The sequence below is a fragment of the Ixodes scapularis genome, unplaced genomic scaffold (genome assembly GCF_016920785.2).
Source record: "Ixodes scapularis isolate PalLabHiFi unplaced genomic scaffold, ASM1692078v2 PGA_scaffold6__148_contigs__length_123643588, whole genome shotgun sequence".
Classification (NCBI taxonomy): Eukaryota; Metazoa; Arthropoda; class Arachnida; order Ixodida; family Ixodidae; genus Ixodes; species Ixodes scapularis.
In genome coordinates this window covers 57,080,064-57,101,515 of record NW_024609881.1, presented here as the reverse complement: position 1 = coordinate 57,101,515, position 21,452 = coordinate 57,080,064, and the positions used below count along the sequence as shown (strand labels likewise).

Here is a 21,452-nt window from a genome sequence, read left to right as displayed (position 1 = left end):
GGCTGGTGGACCCTTTTTCAAAAGTGCACACAGTCTAGTGGGCACACACTTGGAGCACGTATTCGCTTGCCCTTGTATAACAAACTCGGTGGGGCCGTCTGCATTTTTTTTTTTTTTTTTCTCATTTTTTCACCACAAGAGAGAATTGCATCTTGCTGTGCTATAAGCGATCATTCCCCAAAGAGAGTGCATAGATTTAATCCCTCAAATGCTACATAACCCGCCGTTTTGTTCAGAACCGAAAGTGTTTAAGTAGGGTGACCACAGTGTTCGGAGTAAAAAAAAACTGGACACGGAGGAGGTGGAAAAAAAAAAGGTCCGCTTCACTGAAATATAAACGCGCATATTTTTCGAAGGTTCTTCCTCGAGATCACAAGTGGTTTTCTTCTATTTTTTATCAATGAGGAATAAATATTGCCAGCAGAAGTCTGTCAAATTCAGTAATATACGAGTCTCCCGCACACACGTTTATGTGCAAAATGTATGACCAGACGCAACTACGGTATGTTTCATGGTATGCTTATTTTTATAGCATTTGCGTCTGTGACAAGTATGCATTTTTTTCAATTTTCATCCGTTCGCTTAGCACTATTTGCGACCATTGTGCACTTTTCCATGAAACCGGGATATGAGGCTTCGTTAGACCTAGAAGTCTGGACAACAGAAATAAACCTCTAAAACGGGATGTCCAGTCACCATGTTTCAGGGCTGTCTGCACACTGACGCCAAACGCTTTACAAGGGGAATCGGGACACTCCCTGAGAATACGTCAAAAAGGTCGACAACGGAAAAACGCACATGACGGCGGCACTGCTACAGTCTTTGCATCCGCGGCCCCGTCAACCGCACAGCATTTGAAGGAGTCGCCTTCGCGTGTCCTGGGGCAAGCGGCAAGAGGAGATGGAAGGGGGGGGGGGAAGGCATCGCCAAGTAAACCACTCCACCAGGGGAGGATTCAACACCGCCGTCATTCTGTCTAATCAAAACGAGAAGAGAGTCCCGTATTCCCCTAGTAAAGCATTTGCCAGCGTTACCGAGTTTCAACTCCCGCGACAAAAGGCGAATTGTGTGCGAGAGCTGCGTCACCGTTCGGCGCGAGGTCGGCTTGCGTCGAAGACGAGCACTGCGTCGTCATTCATCGATGACGTCAATCCAACCACGCACTTCGTGCCCGAGCAGTGGGGACCGCCCGTGTTGCCCAATGAGAGGGTTTTGAAGGGTCTATTGCCCTTGCTCTGCACGAGGTAACAAAATGGCGGCACCCATTAGGAGGGGGAACGGGTCGTCGGTATTCCAAGCGTGGCCCGTTTAGTGACTCTGATCTAGTCCGGGCGCCGCTTCTTTCCGTGGATGACGACGAAGTAGGCCACGGCGACGGAACACAGACTGTATGTGACTAGCGTGACGGTGGACACCACGAAGCTGTCTTCCAGGCACCCGACGGGCACCTCCGCCTGGAGGTCTCCCACCTGCGAGGAACGATGGGACGCGTCGCGGGAGCTTTACGATAGGCCCCCCGAGACTTTCTTGAGCCGCGTTGCACGCTCCGCCGACTCGGAATCTTTGGGCGCACCTAACCACTGCTTCAAATATTGAATGTGGACCGTACTCCGTTTCGCTTGGCGTATGCGGGCGTGGCGGAAGCTACGAAACCAAGCTCCGGGCTTTCGGCATCCCTGCTGAACGTGCATGCTTGTGCAGTGCAAGCATTGTTCGGAGCAACCTGCTCGTGCCTGCAGACTTTGGCCTTGTTTGCAGAAAGATGGCCCACCCCCAGTAATCATATAGTGTTTGGATCAACGATGACCTCGGCGTTAATGCAGCTAGTTAGCTATGGTGGGATATAAGCAAACATTGCTGACTGAGGAGTACAGTCTTTAGTCTTTATTTATTTGGCTCTGGCGAGCCGTGCCACCGCAGAAAGGCAGCAGCTTGTGCCATAGAGGCCCGCGGTGCCGCGTCTGTAAACATGATAGCGTGATAAAGTACAGTCATTTTCGCTTCATTGTCCCTCGCCGCAATAACAAGTGTGGCAAATAAATCATGTTCTAAAAATAGGTAGTGTTTTTTCTACTTGGTTGTACGCCGAAAGTTAGCCCACTCCTTATTTTTACGAGATTTTTTCTATTTTATGTGAGCTAGCCCGGGATATTACGCTAGTGGCATTAGTCTTGAGCTACGCGAGTTATTTTTTTTTAAAAACCTTTCGCTAGAGCAGTGGTTCTCAAATGGGGGTTCCACAAGGTCTCTGAAACCCCCAAAGGGTCCGCGCACCCCCGTTTGAGAACTACAGCCTTGGACCATCAGTTAGCCGAGCACAAACTTTTTTTAATTGGCACCAGCTGCCACACAAAGCTAAATGGAGGAAACCTTGTGCACTGAGCGAGTTGGGTCGATTATTCTTCATCTCGGGATTGCGAAGTTTTTTTCCATGCATTCATACTCTGCGTCGAATATTGTCTGCTTCATTGTTGATGCTAGCGTAGCTTCCACAGTGCTGCAGCACCACACACTGCTGCGAGTACGTGGCTTCGTCTCGCGCCTCATTCACGTGCGCTTGTTCTACATAGAGTTGACAGAGTTGGAGCACTGCGGAAGCTACCCTAGCCTTGACAATGTATCACAAAGTAGTTGACGCCAAGTTTAGTTTCCTTCATTTACCCTTTTGTCATCACAATCGTTCAATACCGCCCCCTCCCCCCTAAACCCCCGGCGGATGGGGGGTTCTGATTAGAGGCAGTAATCATAATGGCTAAGGTTCCAACACGCCTATTGTGAACCCAGATGGGGAAAGTCTAGCCCTTCTTGTCCGATAGCTCCCCCAAACTCGACTTTTTAAGGATAGACCTTTTCTGCTGTGCCATCGGCACTTTTGGATGTTGGCTCACCCCGTCAATGTGAAACCGCTTCCAGGCGCACGTCTTCTCCAGGTCATAGTGGCTGCAGGGAAGCCTATGCAGTTCCTCGCAGTCGTCTGCAAACTCTGCAAGATTGCACATGCGGAGTAAGCATGAAACGACAGCAGTGATTTCTCATAACGCTCAGGAATATTGTTCAATATGGTGGTACAGAGACTCTTTATCGAGAGTGGACCTCTTTGACGCCACGAGACGTGTCCATTTGCAGTGATGTGATTGCTGTGCCAAAGTGCTTACTCTGCTACATTACAGTAAAATGCAATGAATTTGCACCAACATTGCACCAAAGCCTAGTTTTGCTTTAATACTGAAAATATACTAGCTCGGGCCTCGCCACCCAGCCGGATTGTTACGATAGGCTTACGCAAGTTTTCAGAACTTTTGATTATCGCCTCAAATAGCATACTATTCTATTGCGTTTCGTATCAACGACTGACGGTACTCGAAAGTTGCGCAATAATTCTCATGTCCAAGGTGCAGCAGTGTGCTCATCGCGCACTGGTGTACTGCAGAGAAGCGACAACTGCGAAACAGGCATTGCGATTTTGCGTGTCTCGCTTTGCCACAGCGGACCTGCGTGCTAAGGGGGAAAACGCTCTTCTAGGCCGAAGCGCGACACAATTGCATTCTGAATACAACTTCAGTTAATAGGATTCCGCGTTTTTGGAGTTTAATTCTGGTGAAATTCGGAGGGTGTCCTCTTGGAGTTTATTTTTCACACAAAATTTGGGGTTCATCAGGGTATATTTTTGTTAGATTTTCAATTCTTTAAAATTCTACGTCTACTTTTACTTTCTTCCAAATTTTTCAAAATTCAGTTGTTTGAGATTTTAAAGGAATCTAAATTGGCCTATCCTCAGGAAAACTGTCCCTATGCTCTTATATTATTTATATTTAAGACACTGCATTTTTTGCTATTTGTTTTTCCATCGTAATGTCAAAATTGATAGTTTTCCGAGTAAATCCGAATAGAAAGAAATTTTGCCGGCGAGTGTTTTCGAATTAATCTGAAAACGCAGAACCTTATATATATGATGGATTGCGCGATATCCTGCCAGTACCTTTTTTCAGTCCGAGATTTAGCAAGTATGCTTTGGTATTGCAAGAAGGCTTATATATGCACTCTTCTGAAAGTTTAGTTTATATGAATGCGAGTAAGTTGGAACTAAATTGGCAGGAGCAGTGTATGGAAGCTTGGGAAGAACCTTAAGTAGTTTGGTGGGATTGTTTTTAAGAAGGCATATTAATAATTCACATACCAATTTTGTTATGAAGTGCTACATACAAAATGTAATTTACATTTATAATCAAATGAGAAGTGTTTTTTTATTTTTTTTATCTCAATTATATATTGCACTTATGTTACAACCTCTAGAGGTGCTCAAAATTATTGTATTCTAACATTTCAGTGGAATTCAGTACCTAAAATAACCATTCACAGCAGTTTGTGCTGTCCTTCATGAGTCATCTTGTTGTTACCATGTCTGGTGCTTCTCCACGCAAGTAAACCGTGTTCTAAGTTTGAGGTAATCACTCCTGCTGTGCAATCAATGCTACAAAAGGGTCGCATGTAAGTGAGAAGGTAAAGTGGACATTGCCTTTTGGTTGGAAAGGCCAAAAGATTAATTTTAACATACTATTTGAAGTGGTATGAATGAAAATGAAGTGTGCACTCATGTTCCAAAAGTTTTGTTTGCTGCTCCAAAATTTACATCACTATTTGTAAGTACGTTGCTTCACCGCTGCATGGTAAGGTTGATCCAGTGTACAGTCGTGGACATGTTAAGCTAGAGCACATGAACAAACTATATGTGGCGCACACTGGTGCAGCTGTGCACGTGATGCCACGTAAAACATGCAAGTGCCAAATTAGCTTAGGGTCTTTTGGACTAGTAGAAGTTTCTCCCAGCACTGCAAGGGGGGTACCAACAAAAAGGTTAAGAACTGTACATCCAATAAGTCCTCATTAGAAGTAAAGTGTACGCCGTCAACATTAAGCTGCAGATGAGATGCACATAAAACATATTACCTAACTTTGAGAGTATAAACCGGCTGCCGATATCATTCCTAGCCTTCAAGGACCACAGCTGGGACAAGGACCAAAGGTGCTCACCAAGCAAGAGCGAGGGGCCAAACAACACTGTGAAAAGCAGAGGCCACGATAACGCGAAAAGGGACAAACCGCAAAAATATTTTTCCCTCTCTACTTCTTGATTTCAGGTTTCCGCAACGCCACTGTTTCGTCAGCTCGCCTGCACCTCCCAGCATCCTTTCCGTTAGGTGAACCCCTTTTCCAACGTCGCCACCACCCGTCGCATGTAGCATCGCCCGTCTGGAACGTTTTCGACGTTTGCGAGGGTTCACCCACCCGAGTCTGGGAACCTGAAGTGGAATGCCGGCGGACGAAGAATGACGGTGCTGAAGGCGCCCTCCTTGTGGCAGTGGCGGGCGCGGTGGTACCTCAGGTGCACTGGCAAGAGCACGTCGGACTGGCTCGAATTGAGGGCGACAAACACAAAGACCCGGTGAGGACTGGCCTCGTGTTGCAGCCCCTCCACGTCTACCCGGTCCGGAACAGCAAACTGGGGGAGAACGCGACGGAACAGAATGTTTGAGGATGGCTCGAACATTTGCTTTTGAGTGTCGTCGAGTGTGCTACAACCGTTTGCCACGAAAGGGTCCTCTGGCACCGTATTTAAATCCGATTTATTTTATTTAAATCGGATTAATTTGGTTTAAATTTCTGTAGCCAGAAAATAGTGATTCTTTATCGCTAGATGTATTTCTGGCATGGCATATGGGTTGATCAATTTGTCCAATCACTGATAACAATCTAGAAGAAATAATTACCGTGGATGTAGAATGCAGTTTAATTACCAACATTATTTTGCTGTAATCCTTGCATACTAGAACAAAAACAGCTTGATATTTTTTAGTTATTAGTTATAGAACTTCATTTGATCTTTCTAGTCGAGTTCTTACTTGATTGTGGTAGGACGTAACTTTTCTAGTTTGTTTTTGTTTCGTTTGCATTCCGATTTTGTTGCAATAGGACGTTACGTAGCTGGCAAACATTGTTTATTTTAGAAATTAAGCTCAACGCTCCGATTTTTTTAGAAGAGCACTTTTGTGCTCGCCTTTAGTTTTATATAAATCTTTCTTGCTTGATGATTGTTTTATTTAAATATAAAAACGAACGCACATAGAAAACATCAAACGATAAGCAAATGGTAAATAAAAATACATTCTTGGGATTTTTTTGGAGGAAAAGTTTGATCTAAATCATCACAGAAAAACTACTAGTCTGATTTAAATCACAATTTAAATCATGATTTAAATTATGGTATAAATCATGATTTGAACCATGGTTTAAAATTATAGATTTTTATTCTCCACCTGGCCTGGAACCTTTTCGATCTGCATACATAATTAGACTCAAGCTTTCTATGAAAAGTATTTGCTTAGTATACTGTCAGAATTATTTCAAGCACACAATGAAAGAATTATGCATAATATGCAAAGCGTTCTTTTTTTTTTAAGGCTTTATTTATTTGTTTTGAGAAAGCTGTGAAAGCTACATTAATGCGGTCTGTGCAGGTGAGTTATATGGCAAGGGGGACGTACTATAGGCAGATAATCGTGACGATGAGTCGGTGAATTAACTAAAATTTGTTAAATAACTTTTTCATTATTTAAGATAGAGATATGCATGGTTAAAATCAGAAACTTCTTTAGCATAATCGAAAACCACTACTGTAATATTCCGAAAGGTAGCCCACCTAAAATTAAAAGTAAATAAGGTAAAAATAAGGAGTAAGCTAATTTTCAGTGTGCAGTAAAGAAAGTTGAAAAAATGCTACTTTTAGATTCTGTGAGCTGTGGAACTTGTGTTCACCAGGAGGGGCAATGAACCAAAGGCAACTGTCCTTCTCAGTCGTAACACCATTCCTGCTTGGGTCACCATTGGCCAGGGCCTTGCAATTTCTAGAAGTAAACTATCCTTCTGTGTTTCTTAAAAAAAACAAATCATGCCAAAAATTGAGGTGGGTTATCTTTCGGGGGTGGAGCATCTCTGAGGGCAAACAAAATAATCTCCACCTTGGGGGCTTCCCCTAAGTATAATTATATCGGAGCTTCTGATGAAGACCCTATCGTAGAAAATCGACCACCTCCGCGTCACCATCGTCAAGCAGTCTGAGTTGGTGTGGATCGGCGAAGGCGCCCGAAGGCACGGCCTGGTCGAGCAGCAACACTGGAGGCCTCCCTTTGGACTTTGGTTTGTTCCGTGCGTGAATCGCAATGCGAAGTTCCCTGCGAAGTAAATCAAACTTTAGAAACAAGAATGCAACATGCTGTCGAGCCTCCTCTTTCCCCAGCTCGAAGTTTGAAAGATATTCACACAGCGTCGATACTCATTGCAGTTAAGGCGACTAAGTAAGTGATGCTTAAAGTATCGGTGCCACATTCCCCGATTACTTTGTGGGTGCCGCCATTTTGGAGCGTAGTGCAGATCTAGCATGCACAATCGGTGATAGTTAGGATATGGAAATGTGAGGTTTTCCTGGGCTATAGGTACTCTGTCAGTAAGTTCAGGCAACATTGTTTTTCTCTCATCTAGGCTAGGTGGCACGAGGTACCAGGGTACAGCCATTAGCACCTGTCTATCCATAAAAGGTAGAACCATTAGCATTCATCAAGACTGTTTTAACATTTCTGAAGGATGGAAAAGTCTTTCCTATGATTTCAGATAAGGCTTCATGTGAAGACTAGTTTACCAGATTAGATATTGTTGAAGTTACAGCCATACAAAACATGGGTACAAAAAAATTTGTTATTGTAAACATTGCAATCTGCTTGCAATTTGCTGATACTCTGCACAGTTTCGACTGTTTTCACGCAAAGTTTCGATGAATGAAAAGAACAGAATTTATTAACTTAAAAAAATATAACCACTCTTGTGACTAAAAGCTTCAGGTAACGGTACTCATTTCAATGGTTGCTAATACAATTCCTCCCTTTTTGCAAAATTCTTCGATAAAAGGCCAGCTATGAGCAAGCGCTTTGTCAGTGGTCTTCTACGATTATCGCTGTTTGTTTCTTGCCAAAAAATATCAAGCAATATTATAAAAATATAATATATAAATATAAGATATAAATATCAAGCAATATTCTTATAATTGAGATAATTGGGAAAAGGGCAGAAGAAAAGCGACTCAAAATGGCGTCCTTAGCACCATTTTGGGGCGTTCAGAAATTCTTAGTATGCAACAACGTTACTAGAACAACTCAGTTGGGAAACTGCCATGGTCTGCTTCGAAAAAGTGGTTTTAATTGATTCTTGAGAACCGAACTAATGGCGATCGTAACACCGCCATTTCTCACGCAGCGGCCACTCCGGGAACTGCAAGTCTGCACGTATCGGTGGTATCGGTTCAGGTCGAGTCGCCCAAGGGCCGGTGGCGTCATCTCACAGTGCCGTTTCGGACTAGCAATATAAATTAACTTTCATGTTTTGACTAGTCACTAAAGGGTGGCACTGTTATCGTACTTAGTTCGGTCTCGGTGGACGCGAGCAATCTGTTTGGGACAACATTGTTAGAACTCAGTTGGAAAACTGCCATAGAGCCTGCTTTGAAAAAGTGGCTTCCGACCCATACTCGAGAACCAAACTAATGTCGATCGCAACGCCACAATTTCTACTGCGGCGGCCATTCCGGGAACTGCACGTCTGCATGTATCGGTTCAGGTCGAGCTGCGCAAGGGCCGGTGGCGCCACCTCGCATGGCCATTTCGTAGTAGCAATATAAATTTGAACCTTCATGTTTAGACTAGTCGCTAAAGGGTGGCACTGTTATCGTATTTAGTTCGGTCGTTCGGTCTCGGTGGACGTGAGCGGTCTGGGTTTCAAAGCATCAAAGGTGAGTTCCCCACTGGTAATGTTGGTTTGGTAGGTCCCAGTTGTGAACGCGCGTGACATTCCGAGCGCCGGCACCACCATCTCACTTGAAAGCCTATGATCGCGCATGCGAATTCGTGAAACGGGAGCATATGTTCATACCAAAGGCTCTGGAATCGTGAATTCAAATAATAAGCTGTTTGTTTGTTGTTGTTTTGCGGGAGCTGCGCCAGACTCGTAAATGCAGCTGTCCTCAACATGTGCGGTTTATTAGGCTGAAAAGCATCCGAGTTTGCTCTGTTTGCTGGGACTGCAGCTTAGATACTTCAAAACTCTCTTGTGTGCACTGAGAAAATAAAATAAGGAAGAAAATGTTGCTTCACCTGTGAAAGCCGGTCTGATCGAGTCTCGTTTCTACCACGATGTCTGGATGCTCCGGACAGAATTTCACGTCGTTTGGGGGCTTCGCCTTGTTGTTGGATGCTCCATGAGTAAGCACAACCACGGCGATTATGAGAAGAGAAAAACTCGAGGCTCCAATCATATTCACCTCAGTTAGAAGCGAGAAAAGTTCAACGTTTGTTTACAGTCGACATTGGTCTCGCTCATCCCCGCATCCTTGCCCGCATCTGATCAGCATTTATCTTGATCAGCTGTGACTCTCGCTGGATCAATGACTAACGTCGAATTTTGTTAACTCTAATGGTCGCCATCTTTTGACACCCAGGTCAGATAAACGCATTTAAAGCTTCTTTTTCTAATTTAAAACTTTTCTCTTTAGAATTACAATTTTTGACAGAAGTTTTGCGAATTATTTTATTTCTTTATTTTATTGACTATGGCTCTCTTGGTTTCATAGAGTTGTCTGGTTCTTCTTGAACGTTAAAAAGTTTAGCCCATATGGTTATAACTTGACGTCATAAATTTTTTAAGCAAATTTAATTTAAATATTTACCATTTATCAAGCAAACTAACAAAATAGGATTCAAAATAACAAACTCTAGAGATGGCTAGAGAGGATGCGACCTCCTCGCCCGTGTGCCCGTGTTCTCAAGCTTGTTTACTAGCCAACGATAGCCACAAGTCCAAGCCGCGCCAAGCGTGTTTCCTTTTTGCCGTGTGCGCGTCGCGAAAAGCGCCCTGAATGTGTTATCGTCGGTGTGTTGGGAGCTTGTGACCCCGATCCCCTTCGAGCATGCCGCACGGCGCCGCAAAGCTCCCGACTATCCGCCGGTGACCCGGCGAATCCTATCGACGTGTTTGAAGAGCATCTCCGCGGCGCTAGCCGATAGCTTCCTCTCGAGTATCTGGCGGGCCAAGCTCAACGGGTCAAAAACTTGGTTGTTGTGCGATCGTCGTCAGCGCTGCCGCCACCATGAACGTCAAAATGTTCAACGTGATTCTGCTCGGTTTCGGCTTCATGTTCGTCTTCACCGCTTTCCAAACGGGCGGCTTGATACAGGTAATTTTCCATTAAATCGGCAAAGGAACAAGACAAACTTTAGGGGGGCGGGTTCGGAGGGCGGCTTCTGCGGCTTAGAAAAAAAAAAAAAAGAAAGTCGAAAAGTCGAATGACAGTTCACAAACAGGTTTTTCCGTTGATCGAGTTGCCCGTGATAAATGTAACGGCGCAGGCAGTCGTGGTTTCCGATCGCACTTTATCAGATCGGAACAGCTGCTGTTACTGTCATGATCAGGGTCGGTGTTATCACGTGGTTTCGGGAGGCAGCAAAACACTAACCGAAACCAACTTGGAATGCGCTCTTGAACGTCGGTTTCGGTTTCGATGCGGCGAGTATGGTTTACCTTTGCTTACAAACATCTACTGTGCTGGCTACGGACGCAAGCTCGCGTGGCTTTGCAAAGTGCGCCTTTGATGCGCGATAGCTTTTTCGTACGAACGAAGCATTTTGCTGAGCAAGGCTCACGCGCCTGTGCTTGTTCGTACGTCCGTACGCTGTTGACATTTGTCGGAAAATTTAGAAGAATACAAATAGAGGGGGAAAAAATGCCAATGTGCTGCAACTTTTTTTTTTATTTATTTAAAGTTTTTTTTTTTTTTTTTTTTTTGGGGGGGGGGGGGGGGGGGGGGGGGGCATTTCCTTGGCGGCGACTCAAGCTGGAAAGAGCGTGCCTCGTGTGTACACTATGCGTACTTACGCACTGTCGCAAGGCGCGCTAGGTAACGCGTTCAGGAAATGAGAAATGTCGTTGCAAAATTTCCTAAGTTCGACCGCGGCATTCCTGCATGAAATTAGTAGGCGTCTGCGCGTTGGGCTCTGCATTCCGGAGAAATGGAGACTGGTGCGACTGCAGAGCATTGGCACACTCTATTTTCAGACGTTAATTTATTTATTTATTTGTACAATTATACCTACAAAACCTTTTCTTTTTCTTTATTTTTTGTTCTTTTTTTTTCCGTTGTAAGGAGTGAGGGGCGGTCAGTACGAAATTAATAAAAATACTAAAACGTAAAATGTTCTTCATTTCACATCAGTGAGTTTTATTTGAATGCAAACAGTATGCTTTGACCTTTAGCCCCAACGATGGAGCCAGAAAAAGGCATGAGACACTACAAATATGTAAACATTATTCTAGGCCATTTAATAGAAGAATGGTGGCATTAAAAATTACTATTCTTGGTTAGGGATCTAGGAAAGTTCAAAGTTCTGCATACAATAAAATGAAAACGGCGTTTAAAAAATGATGGCAGTGTGTACTTTGGGAATGGGAAGCAAGCGATTATAGCCTCCTCGCAATGAGAGGACTGTAATAGATTAGGTTAATGGACGTCATAAGATAAAGAGACAATGCAAGCATGTGCTTACATATTCCCCCTTACGATAACAACGTCATACTAGAGACAATTGTTCGGAAGTGTGTAGTTAGTAAATTGGGCAATGCTCGAGCGCGATACATATCTTTGCCTGATAGACTGCACTGAATAGAATGCAGGTGAAGGTGCGATGGGGGAGGGTGCCGTATGCCAACGCCGCTTAGATGATTGCACGTACTACGTGCCTTTGCCGCTTCCAATGCGCATGAGCTTGGGTCCCCTGCAACGTCCAAGGCTACATCCTTGCCCTAGTATACTTTCCTCGCTAACCCTGATAAACCGCGCTCGTGGCAGCACAAACTACAGATGCGGGCAGCAGCACGTCACTCATTCATTAATTTATTTATCTATTCAGAATACCGTCGAGGTAGTACATGGAAGGGGGAATGAGCTTAAGAAACAATTACAAAGTGCAAATAATAGTTGGAGAATTTTTAAACCGATCTATGTCGACAACGCTAGCAATCGAACCGCTAACATTGAATTTGACCTTGCAATTTATTTGCTGTTTATTTCACATACTAATTGATATGAAACCCTGGTAGAAATTTCAGAATTTTTATTTCAATTTTGACCCACTTTGACGTGCCTGATTATTCATTAATAAATATTTTGTTAGTATTCTTTTCGACTTGGTCGAAAATATTGGGTAAATACCCAAACCCCTATCGCCGTTTTTTTTGTTTTGTTTAGAATAGGCTGGGAGTGTACATAAAGCACAAATTTTATGCAGGCGAGCAGCCCTTCCTAAACTTTTGTCGTAATTCCCTCATAAGCTTGAGTGGGCAACATGGTATCTTACGGTGGAAAGCTTGAATAAAATTCCGCTTAAGTCTTTGACAACTCCTTGGAGGTGTATACTTACGTGTAGTTTAATTGTTGCAGGTTAAGGAACAGCAGGACAGGCTCTTCCCACAATTCCCTCTGCTCTTTCCACTTTAGCAGAGCTAGCACTGGAGAGGAGGTGCCCGAGAGGAGGAGGTGAAGGGCTTTGCACAAGGAGCTTGTCTTGAACAGGCTACATGCATAATTTTTGCTTTGATATAAATTTCAGGTTTATGGAACATTGGGAGCTGCACTTCATTTCTGAGCAGACAGCCAGCTTTCAAATTGGAATTGTGTATCTCTTAGGATAAAATCGTGAAATTTGGTGCGCATATCGCCACTTCATGTAGTTAAAGTTGTGGGGAGGAATAGAAGTTTTCATGTGTTGTTTTGTTATTGTAAAACATAATTTTTTTTTTTTCTTAAATTGTTTGATGTGTTCTTGCAACGGAAAAAATACTTCACTTTCCTCAAATTTTTCTATCGTCAGTTTTCTCCAAATGCAGCCGATTGTCATCGTTGTCTAGACTGAGGCCAAGAAGTGGGCCATCTAGGTGTGCTATCTTCACGAGCCGGAAAATCCCACTTGCCATCGGTTCACAATTGTTTCCATTATCAGAAACGATTGGTTTCGTCATACCTGGCATAGTTTTCATAATCTTGTACTTCCTGAAGTGGGATGGCCAACATTTTTATGAGATGTGCATAGCTGACCATCATATTTACATCCCTGCCCAAGACTGCACCTGGAAAAGATGCATGATGAAGTGTCATGGGTGTAATTTATAGCCAATTTATTGCTAACCTATGTTCTGAATGCTTGCTGCATGTTATAACGCCCTAGTTTGGTTCGCTTTGGCCTAAGTTGCATTTAGCACCATAAAACTCCCAACCATCATCATCATCCTATAGCTAGTTGTCTCAGAGAATTTCTTCAATCTATATAGCTTCAAGTTTTCATGTGTTCATTTAGTACCGTGTTTCCCAAGCTGATAACCATAAATTTAAAAAAAAGAATTTGTTCAAACTCGCGATAGATGGCCCACCCCTATGTTTTGCTTGATTTTCTATATCTTTTTAAACACCAAAACATAGCCGACTTCTAGTAATAGTAGTGTTGGGATCAATGATGGCCTCGGCGTAAATGCGGCCAGTTAGCTATGCCAGGATATAAGCGATCGTTGATGACTGGGAAGTACAGTCATCTTTGATTCGTTGCCTTTTGCCACGATAACAAGCTTAGAAGGGAAGCATGACCTAAAAATATAATTTTTTACACTTTTCTTGGTTGTACACCGAAAGTTAGCCCACTTTCTTGTGAACCAATTATTCTTACGAGCAGTACATTTCAGTTATGCAATTAGTTAGTGTTCTCTTTAATGCAGGTACACCTGTTTATTACATATATTTCTGTGTGTGTGTTTGTTTTTAAATATATATGATTTCTAAATTGACGTCTGCAGGAAAGCTTGCATCTATTTCCTGTCCTAAAGTGTTATTTTTTTGTTGCATTATTTCCAGAAACTATAACTAATTTCACAATTGCATGCAACAAGTGAGATTCAACATAGTGCACAAGGAATCATTCAGCAAACACATACATGACAGCTTATAATACCACATGACTGTAACGTTTCAGCATCAGTGCAACTGTAAAGGCAGACTGAGACCTCATGTCTGAACAAACTATAATGCGATGGTAACAGCTTTAGCATTATTATTATTAGTAGGGTAGAGAAAGAATTTATTCACACAAACTTTTTTTTGTGGTTGTGAGTAATTTATTGTAATTGATTAGTGTTGGATTACACTAAACAGCATAACTTGGGGCACAATTTTTAAGTTAAAAGGTCAAGGAACATTACTTTTTTTTTCTCCAGGTGCACAAAGCACATTCACGCCATGACCCGCGTTGATGTTCATATAACGAAAGCATTTATGAACGGTCTAGCTTTCTCGAGTAACAGAAGTTAACGTAACAGTCTGAATTGCTAGATAACAGTTAAATTTAACAGTTTGAATTACCAGATAAAAGTTAAATTTAACAGCCTGAATTTAAAGTCCTTAAAAAAAACTCGCACCTCGACGCGGCCAGCAAACCATCCCTTCACTCTGAACTGTCAGATTGAGCTGGAGCGCTGAGCTCGTAGTATGTTTACCTCATTGTCTTGGATTTGGAGCGAGCTTTCTGGGAGGTGCGGTCCAGGAAAGGGGAAGGGGGTGTGTCCCACCAGCTGCTCATGCATATTCCACACCCCTTCACTTTCGCGACGATTGTCACGTAGCGTCGCCGATCCATTAGCGGAATCCACCAGTGCATGTGGGTCACGGCAATTGCTGCCGCACCGATTACATCGACATCATTGTTCCCCGAGCATGACTGGGAATACTACGGCCGGCGTTAATGGGCTGGGGAGATGACAATTGCGCCCGAAACATTCCGCGGGACGTTCCCGGTGGAAAGTTTTGGTTTGTCGCTTCGGCGGACATGCACGAGATCTTTTGTGTCTCAGCTAGAATGGTGCTGTTTATTGATTACTGAGAAATATGGAGCTTTGCTTTTTTTTTTTTGGCCAGCTTCGTGATTGGTTGTGGAGACCGGAGATTTGGCAAACTAACGCCAGCAGCACGGTTAGGGTTTATGAGCCTCCCGCTTATCGACAATTTAGGAATTGAGTAAAATTTTAATATTCTGAATTCTAGTATAGTACATGACCACACACATAGTTTCCCTCTCAAATACTTAATTTCAAACAGCAGCAAAGTTGTGTTCGCAGCTGCCTTAATATTTAGTCTGTCTGGATTTTACTGTATTCCTTCGTTTGCTAGCTTCTTTGAATTTACCATAGTATGTCTCCTGTGTATAGTTTCACTTACGTTTTTGTTTTGTTTATGTTTTCTCTCACGAGTGTTACACCTTCTGTAATACTCTCACCGACGGTGATCAAGTAAACAAATTTATTGATTGTTGTATTCGGTCGCACCCTTTACGGCTAGAAACCACCATTTGAAAGGATAAAAGTGAACTCTAATGATGCGGTAGGAGGCTCGCAGCGTAGTAGTACGCAGAAATTTTGTTGCGGATCTTTTTTATTTTTTTCAAGTTCATGTGTCACATTTTCCTCTCTCTCTTCCTCTATCAAAAAACCCCGAGGAATGGTAATAACCCTGGAACTCCTCTACCTTGTTTCACATGTTGTCTGTTCGTCTGTTGATGACACGTGGTGTACAGCTGCCGAGCGCTTGCTGCTGAAAAAAACTTACTTTTTATAATCTTATTGTTGAATTTGACTTCCGTTCCGCTAGCACATGTGTAGTCAGTTGCGTGAAGATGCTTTAGAAACGGGTTTGGCTTGAGCGCCACATTTCTCTTCAGAAACAACGAAAGGTGCGATGAACTACGACCTTGCGCACAAAATAAGGAATGCACGTGTCGGCCTATATAAGTGGCACCCTCCCCTCTAATTGATTGGTTTCACAAAAAAAGGTTTGTAGTCGTGCACCTTTGTGTAACTCCCACTTACATACTGGTACAATTGGAAAACGGCGAAACTGCATTGATAAGCCCGTACATATGTGTGTTGTGATCTCAATATAAGCGGGAGCCAGTTTAAATATTTTTACCAATGAATTGAACGAGAAATATAACCCAGGAGGCGAATTTGCACAGTTTTAAGGTTCATACTTATAGAAGCCAATGCATACAAGCCAGTGCTGTAAAGAGCACGAGCTGAAATGTGTCTGCTAAAATGTGACCTATACACACTGGAAAATATGGTAACTTAACCAGGTCTGCACGTCAAGTTCAGGGGCATGCAACGAAGAGTAATGTGTGCCATCGAGGGAAAATAAAATAACAAAAAATTGTATGATTGATTGATTGATTGACACATTTTTATGTGGTAAATATCACCCTGCCCAAGGCTGCCACTTGTTGCTAGCATTATATTATTATGAGCAATTACCGAGAGGTCATCGCGCGGCCGTATTTGCAGCTCTCTGCTGCTAAATTGTTGGTTGTAATTGAAGCGTATAGTACACTCATAAAATAGCCCGTCGGAAGTTGGAGTTTATATGTTCCAGCTGCACTGCGTGTGATTTATCCAGCATGCGTTTTAACGCAGCTGTATTTGCGAGGCTCGTCATTTCCGTCGCCTTCTGTCGGTCATCAGACAGTCAGACGTGAGCAGAGAGGCGGCTTCTGTGCCTGTATGGAAACACCAATCCAGATAAAAGGTGCATGGGCAGTACCGTAATATGCCAGTAGATGCCCTGCCCCCCAAAGATAACCCGCCCCCTATTTTTGGCTTGATTTGTTCATTTTCCTTAAACACCGAAAGATAGCCCACTTCTAGTAATCATAGTATTGGGATCAATGATGGCCTCGGCGTAAATGCGGGTAGTTAGCTATGGTGGGATATAAGCGAGAATTGCTGACTGTGGTGTACAGTAATCTTTGCTTTGTTGCCCCTTGCTGCAATAAAAAGTGATGCTGGGACAGATAGCCTAAAATAGCATTTGTCCAACTCTTTTTATTGCACACCGAAAGTTAACCCACCCCTAATTTTCAACCGATCTGCTCTTGATTTCAGGTGCGCTATCTCTCGGGATGATGTGGTAGTCGTTTATGAGGTTTATGAGGCACATCAATAAAGAAAGAATATGCAGCCTGATAAAGTTGCAAACGAGATGTTCAGAGTTATTGTTTGACCAACTTTGCACGAAGCGAGGCAGATGATTCCTTGTTCCCACAAATTTGTTAAAAGTGTTAGTGAACCAGTTGCATTGGTTGTGTCAGGCACAGTAGCTTATGAGAAGGGAAATCCACGCATGAAGTCATTGTCGGCCTAATGCCATAGCTTTTAGCTGCCGTAGTCGGCTGTGTTTAGGGGGAGAGATGCCCTGCGATGTCTTCCTCTCAGTCTCTTTCCTACTGTCAAACTAGTGCATAGGCTTTCTCCTCCAATACTACCATGTGATTTATAGGTTTTTTAGATTCAAAATATTTCAATCATTTGTATCGATAATTGAATAACCTCTCTTGTCCCTGAGGGTTGCAGTCACCTTAACTTTTTTTTTTTTCTGATATGAGGCTTGATTTGGGACACAAGATTTTGGTGTTTTTGGCAACGAGATTTGCAGCGTGCATTTGTCTTCCCACGAGCATAAAGAGATATTTTCACACATTCACACGTCATTCTTACTTGTTTCAGAAAATAATCCTAGACAGCATTCAGGCAGAAGACCCAACTTACACGGGAGATGGCTACGTCAGGTGAGGCTTTGTTGGTGACTTTGTTTAAGGGAACGGTATAGTGTGTCTTTGGTGCCTGCGTTGTATACTTCCTTTGCCCTCCAGAATCTGGTCATCGTAGGAGAACTTCAGACTGGTTTCGGGTTTTGGGGCCTAGAATTTGAAAGTTCTTGTTATAAAGGTCGTTGTCTTCGATTTGAAAGCTAGCACCACGCGTCAGTGCTCTCCATGACATTATATGATGCCCAGCAAACTGGATGCATTGCCCAGAATGATTGCATCCACCTTAAAGTGTTTTATCCTAAAGGAATAGGGGTACTAATATAGAGTGACCAGTTTGAAGTGTATTAGCTAGTCCGTCCATAATGTGCGATGTCCATAATGATGAGCCAATAATGCGAGTGTTTATCCAGTTTGTCAATAAAAGCAGGGTATCCATATATTAACAGAATTTATATAATTGAAACATAAATGTAATAACACAGCTACTGTTGTGATTAGTCTTCCCAACATGGGATAACAGATAACATCCAAAGTGCTGTGAAGATTCGGATGGTTGATCCAACAGAGGTTGTGGTTCATCAAGGTTCAGTTTGCAGAGCTGTTACCGGGAAAGAGGTACGGGGAGATCATTGTTTTGCAGACTTCAACATTTATTCCGGGGTCATCTCAGTTTATAGGTTTGATATTTTGGAGCCTTAGGCTTAGGCATGCAGAACGAGGATGAGGGAATGAAATACAGTGACCTGCACAATCTCTGCTACAACGAAAACACAGTGAGTGTACGGGTGAGCTGGTGATAATTAATCAATGTAACACCAGAGAGTGTGGTGCGGAAAAATAAGAAACTTTAAAGTCGAAGGAAAACACAACAGAGGTGAATGTCTCCATGACATTCTCCTCTGTTGTCTTTTCCTTCGACTCGAAAGTTCCTTAATTTTTCCGCACCACACTCTCAGGTGTTACGTTGGGATTAACAATATCTGTGTCTATGTCATTCTGCTTGTCTCTTTTCAACGTAAGGTGCCTGCACCTTTTTTCATCCTCTTGTCTCTTTGCTTTTGGTGCCACGTCCCAGGTTTTTAAGATTTCTTATGTATGTTATTTGTGTTTTCAGTCTGGCAGTCATCTATGCCGTCTTCGCCATCTCCAACTGGATTTCCCCGTCCATCATCACCTTCCTGGGTCCCAAGTACACCATGTTTGTCGGGGCCGTTACTTACAAGTGAGCACTGCTTCTGCAGTTTCTAACTTTATAGAGTATTGGTTTGTTTGCACTGCTGTTCTACATTATAAGTGTATAACACATAACTGCAAAAGACTGCTACCTTATAGGAAAGAGGCCCGCGGCCAATGTGCTCACGTGAAAGCACGTTAGTGAGACATACACTCATGAATTCAAAGCGAATTGTGGTTTTGGCCGAATCTTTTCCAATCGAATATAAAATAGTTTCCCCAAACCTTACACTACTGTGCGCCATGCTTAAACGAAAATTCAGCTGAACTCGTGTAAGTTCTTTCCAACCTTCCACTTCTACTTCAAAGCTCAGTTAATTTTAATATAGCTATATTTATTAACTATGGCATGTAAATGACAAAATTGTCACGGCTATCCTAATCGAGGAAATTTATAAATGCGCTTGCTACATGCAAATATTCATTCCTCAATTTCAAATTTGACAAAAAAGCAAAAAAAAAAAAAGCATGAATGATAAGTATGGGTTGTCAAGACATCGCTGCCTAACACATGCTATTGCATTCTTGCGGTGGGTTTGCCCCTTTGAGTGCGCTTCTCACCGAGCACCTGTGCACTGCAGGGAAACAGTAGCCATGGAGCCCTCGAGATTCGCGGGTTTTGCTTCCCCACAATACACACGTGCCCGCTGAAGGGGTGTCCAAACAGGACACTACAAAAATCGACGGGCGACACGACTCTGACAAATCGTGCGGCGCTCTGCTTCCGGCTGTTTTTCTTTGCTGAGGGAAAAGTTCCCCCCATCAAATATCGCCCGTGTCCTCTACGCGAGCCTTGATCTGCTCATCACATGGGTCTGGAGGGCCACTCACACGCTCTGTTGGCTGTCGGTCAATCACTCCAGGCATCCGCCACTTTGCAAGTCCCGAAAACGGGAAAGGGAAGAATCAAGGGTGAGGGGGCAAGCCAGGCAAGCGCGCCTCATGTCCAAGGTCGTGTCGTTTTCCAGCAGTTCTGTGGATTGGATTGGATTCCCGCGGCTCTTGTGTTTTCAACGTACCTCGTATAAACAAACAAACCTGGTTGGTTTGGAGTTTAATAAAATAAATGATATATTCTTAAGTTCTCAGTGTTTCTACATACAACTAAAAGTCTCACTGTTGCGCACTGCACTTTATTTATTTATTTTTTTTTTTTAAGCTACGAACGTGGATTTTGGTAAAGAAAACTGAGTTGGGGCGGCCAATACATGCACTTCGACGCAGGAATCTCCCAAATCCACCCGAAGCTCTTTGGCCTTCGAGCCGAGGCGATGGCGTTAGCGGGGTCAGCCAGACGCAGGTGGCGTGTGACGTCGAATCTGATGAGCACGAGTGTCAAAGAAAAGTGGAGGAGGCAAGGAGAAAAGTCGTGATGTTGGCTTTACCACAAAAATTGACGGGCGACACGACTCCTGCAAAAATCATCAAGATTGAAGCGCCCGCTTCAATTTTCACGATTTTTTCAGGAGTTGTGTTGCCCGACGACTTTTGTAGTGTCCTGTTTGGACACCCCTTGAGAAGTGCACTCACCGGGGCTAACTCACCGAGATCAAAACTTCAAAACATATAAATATGGCAGTTTATCTCGAAGCAAATATTGAATAATGTATTATTTGAAACTACTACTCGAAATTTCAAATATTTTGTCAGCACTACTCATATTTTATATGTGCCACATGCAGTTTGGTGTGCACCTGTGTCACATTTCATAAAATGCTGCTTTATAAGGGAAGTGCAAAATCTAGTATCACTCTGTAGACTGAGCATCACTTATTATGAAAGTATTTAGCACTCTACTCAAGCAAGGTATTGACGAGCGTTCAATTTTACCCCGAGTGAGCACTTTCATCCACATTAGTAGTTTTGATGACAGCCTTTCAGTTCTCAGAAAAAAACGGGAAACAATGGCAACTGGTTGTTCCTGCTAACTGTGTTGCACCATGCTCAAGTTTCGTATTGAATTTTTTTTTGGGGGGGGGGGACGAGGTTTAGAACAAGACTTCGCTTTTCTTTTTGAGAAAGTGGATGCAACAGTGTGACTACAGATGGTGGCATCATAAATGTCAGTCTTTTTTGGGTTGCAGTCCTTGCTGTGTAGGCTAAATTTGCGTGGATGTGTTATTTAGAAGGCTTTCCTTGTCAAGACGTTTGGTTTCTTACCACACTGAGCGTAGTGAACTCGATGGAAACCTCTAGGAGTCTTACGGTGGCAGCTGTCTGCCTTCCAATGGATGAAAGCCTGCATGAGAGAGATTTATTATCACATCTCGCCCACAGTTCTCTCAAGGCATCGTCTGCTTTTTGTCTCTCTTTCTTTTTCAGTATATTTATAGCGCAGTTTTTAGTGCCAGTGACATGGGGTCTCTACGCAGCCTCCGTAGCCATTGGATTTGGTGCCGCACGTAAGCGTGGCTTCTTACTTTTTTCTTGTGCCTGTGACGTTTTGTGTTGAGTGACTTTTTTTTTAAGTTTTCCAACCTAAATTTA

General features: G+C 43.2%; 2 protein-coding genes across 2 annotated transcripts in view; one reads left to right on the top strand and one right to left on the bottom strand.

Annotated features, from left to right (window-relative positions):
* Positions 1–271: 271 nt before the first annotated feature.
* LOC115328618 (phosphatidylinositol-glycan biosynthesis class X protein) lies at positions 272–9,466 on the bottom strand. The gene is made up of 5 exons (XM_029989928.3): positions 9,198–9,466; positions 7,088–7,229; positions 5,287–5,500; positions 2,889–2,983; positions 272–1,469 (listed from the first exon to the last, which is right to left on the bottom strand). The coding sequence occupies exons 1-5, from the start codon at positions 9,356–9,358 to the stop codon at positions 1,323–1,325; spliced, it is 759 nt and encodes a 252-aa protein (XP_029845788.2). The 5' UTR covers positions 9,359–9,466; the 3' UTR covers positions 272–1,322.
* A 410-nt stretch (positions 9,467–9,876) lies between these two features.
* The window catches only part of LOC8043240 (UNC93-like protein MFSD11), a 34,267-nt gene continuing 22,691 nt past the window's right edge, over positions 9,877–21,452 (top strand). Inside the window, exons 1-4 of the mRNA XM_040205941.2 lie at positions 9,877–10,276; positions 17,689–17,750; positions 18,847–18,954; positions 21,288–21,367. Of these exons, the coding sequence (XP_040061875.1) occupies positions 10,190–10,276; positions 17,689–17,750; positions 18,847–18,954; positions 21,288–21,367 (337 nt within the window). The 5' untranslated portion in view covers positions 9,877–10,189. The remainder of the gene's footprint in view (positions 10,277–17,688; positions 17,751–18,846; positions 18,955–21,287; positions 21,368–21,452) is intronic.

Excerpts from the sequence above, each read along its gene's own strand:
- LOC115328618 (XM_029989928.3), bottom strand. The coding sequence starts at position 9,358 with ATGATTGGAGCCTCGAGTTTTTCTCTTCTCATAATCGCCGTGGTTGTG. Across the intron at positions 2,984-5,286 it reads CTTCAGGTTCCCAGACTCGG|AGTTTGCAGACGACTGCGAG; the intron begins GTGGGTGAACCC and ends GCAATCTTGCAG. Across the intron at positions 1,470-2,888 it reads AGCGGTTTCACATTGACGGG|GTGGGAGACCTCCAGGCGGA; the intron begins GTGAGCCAACAT and ends CGTTCCTCGCAG.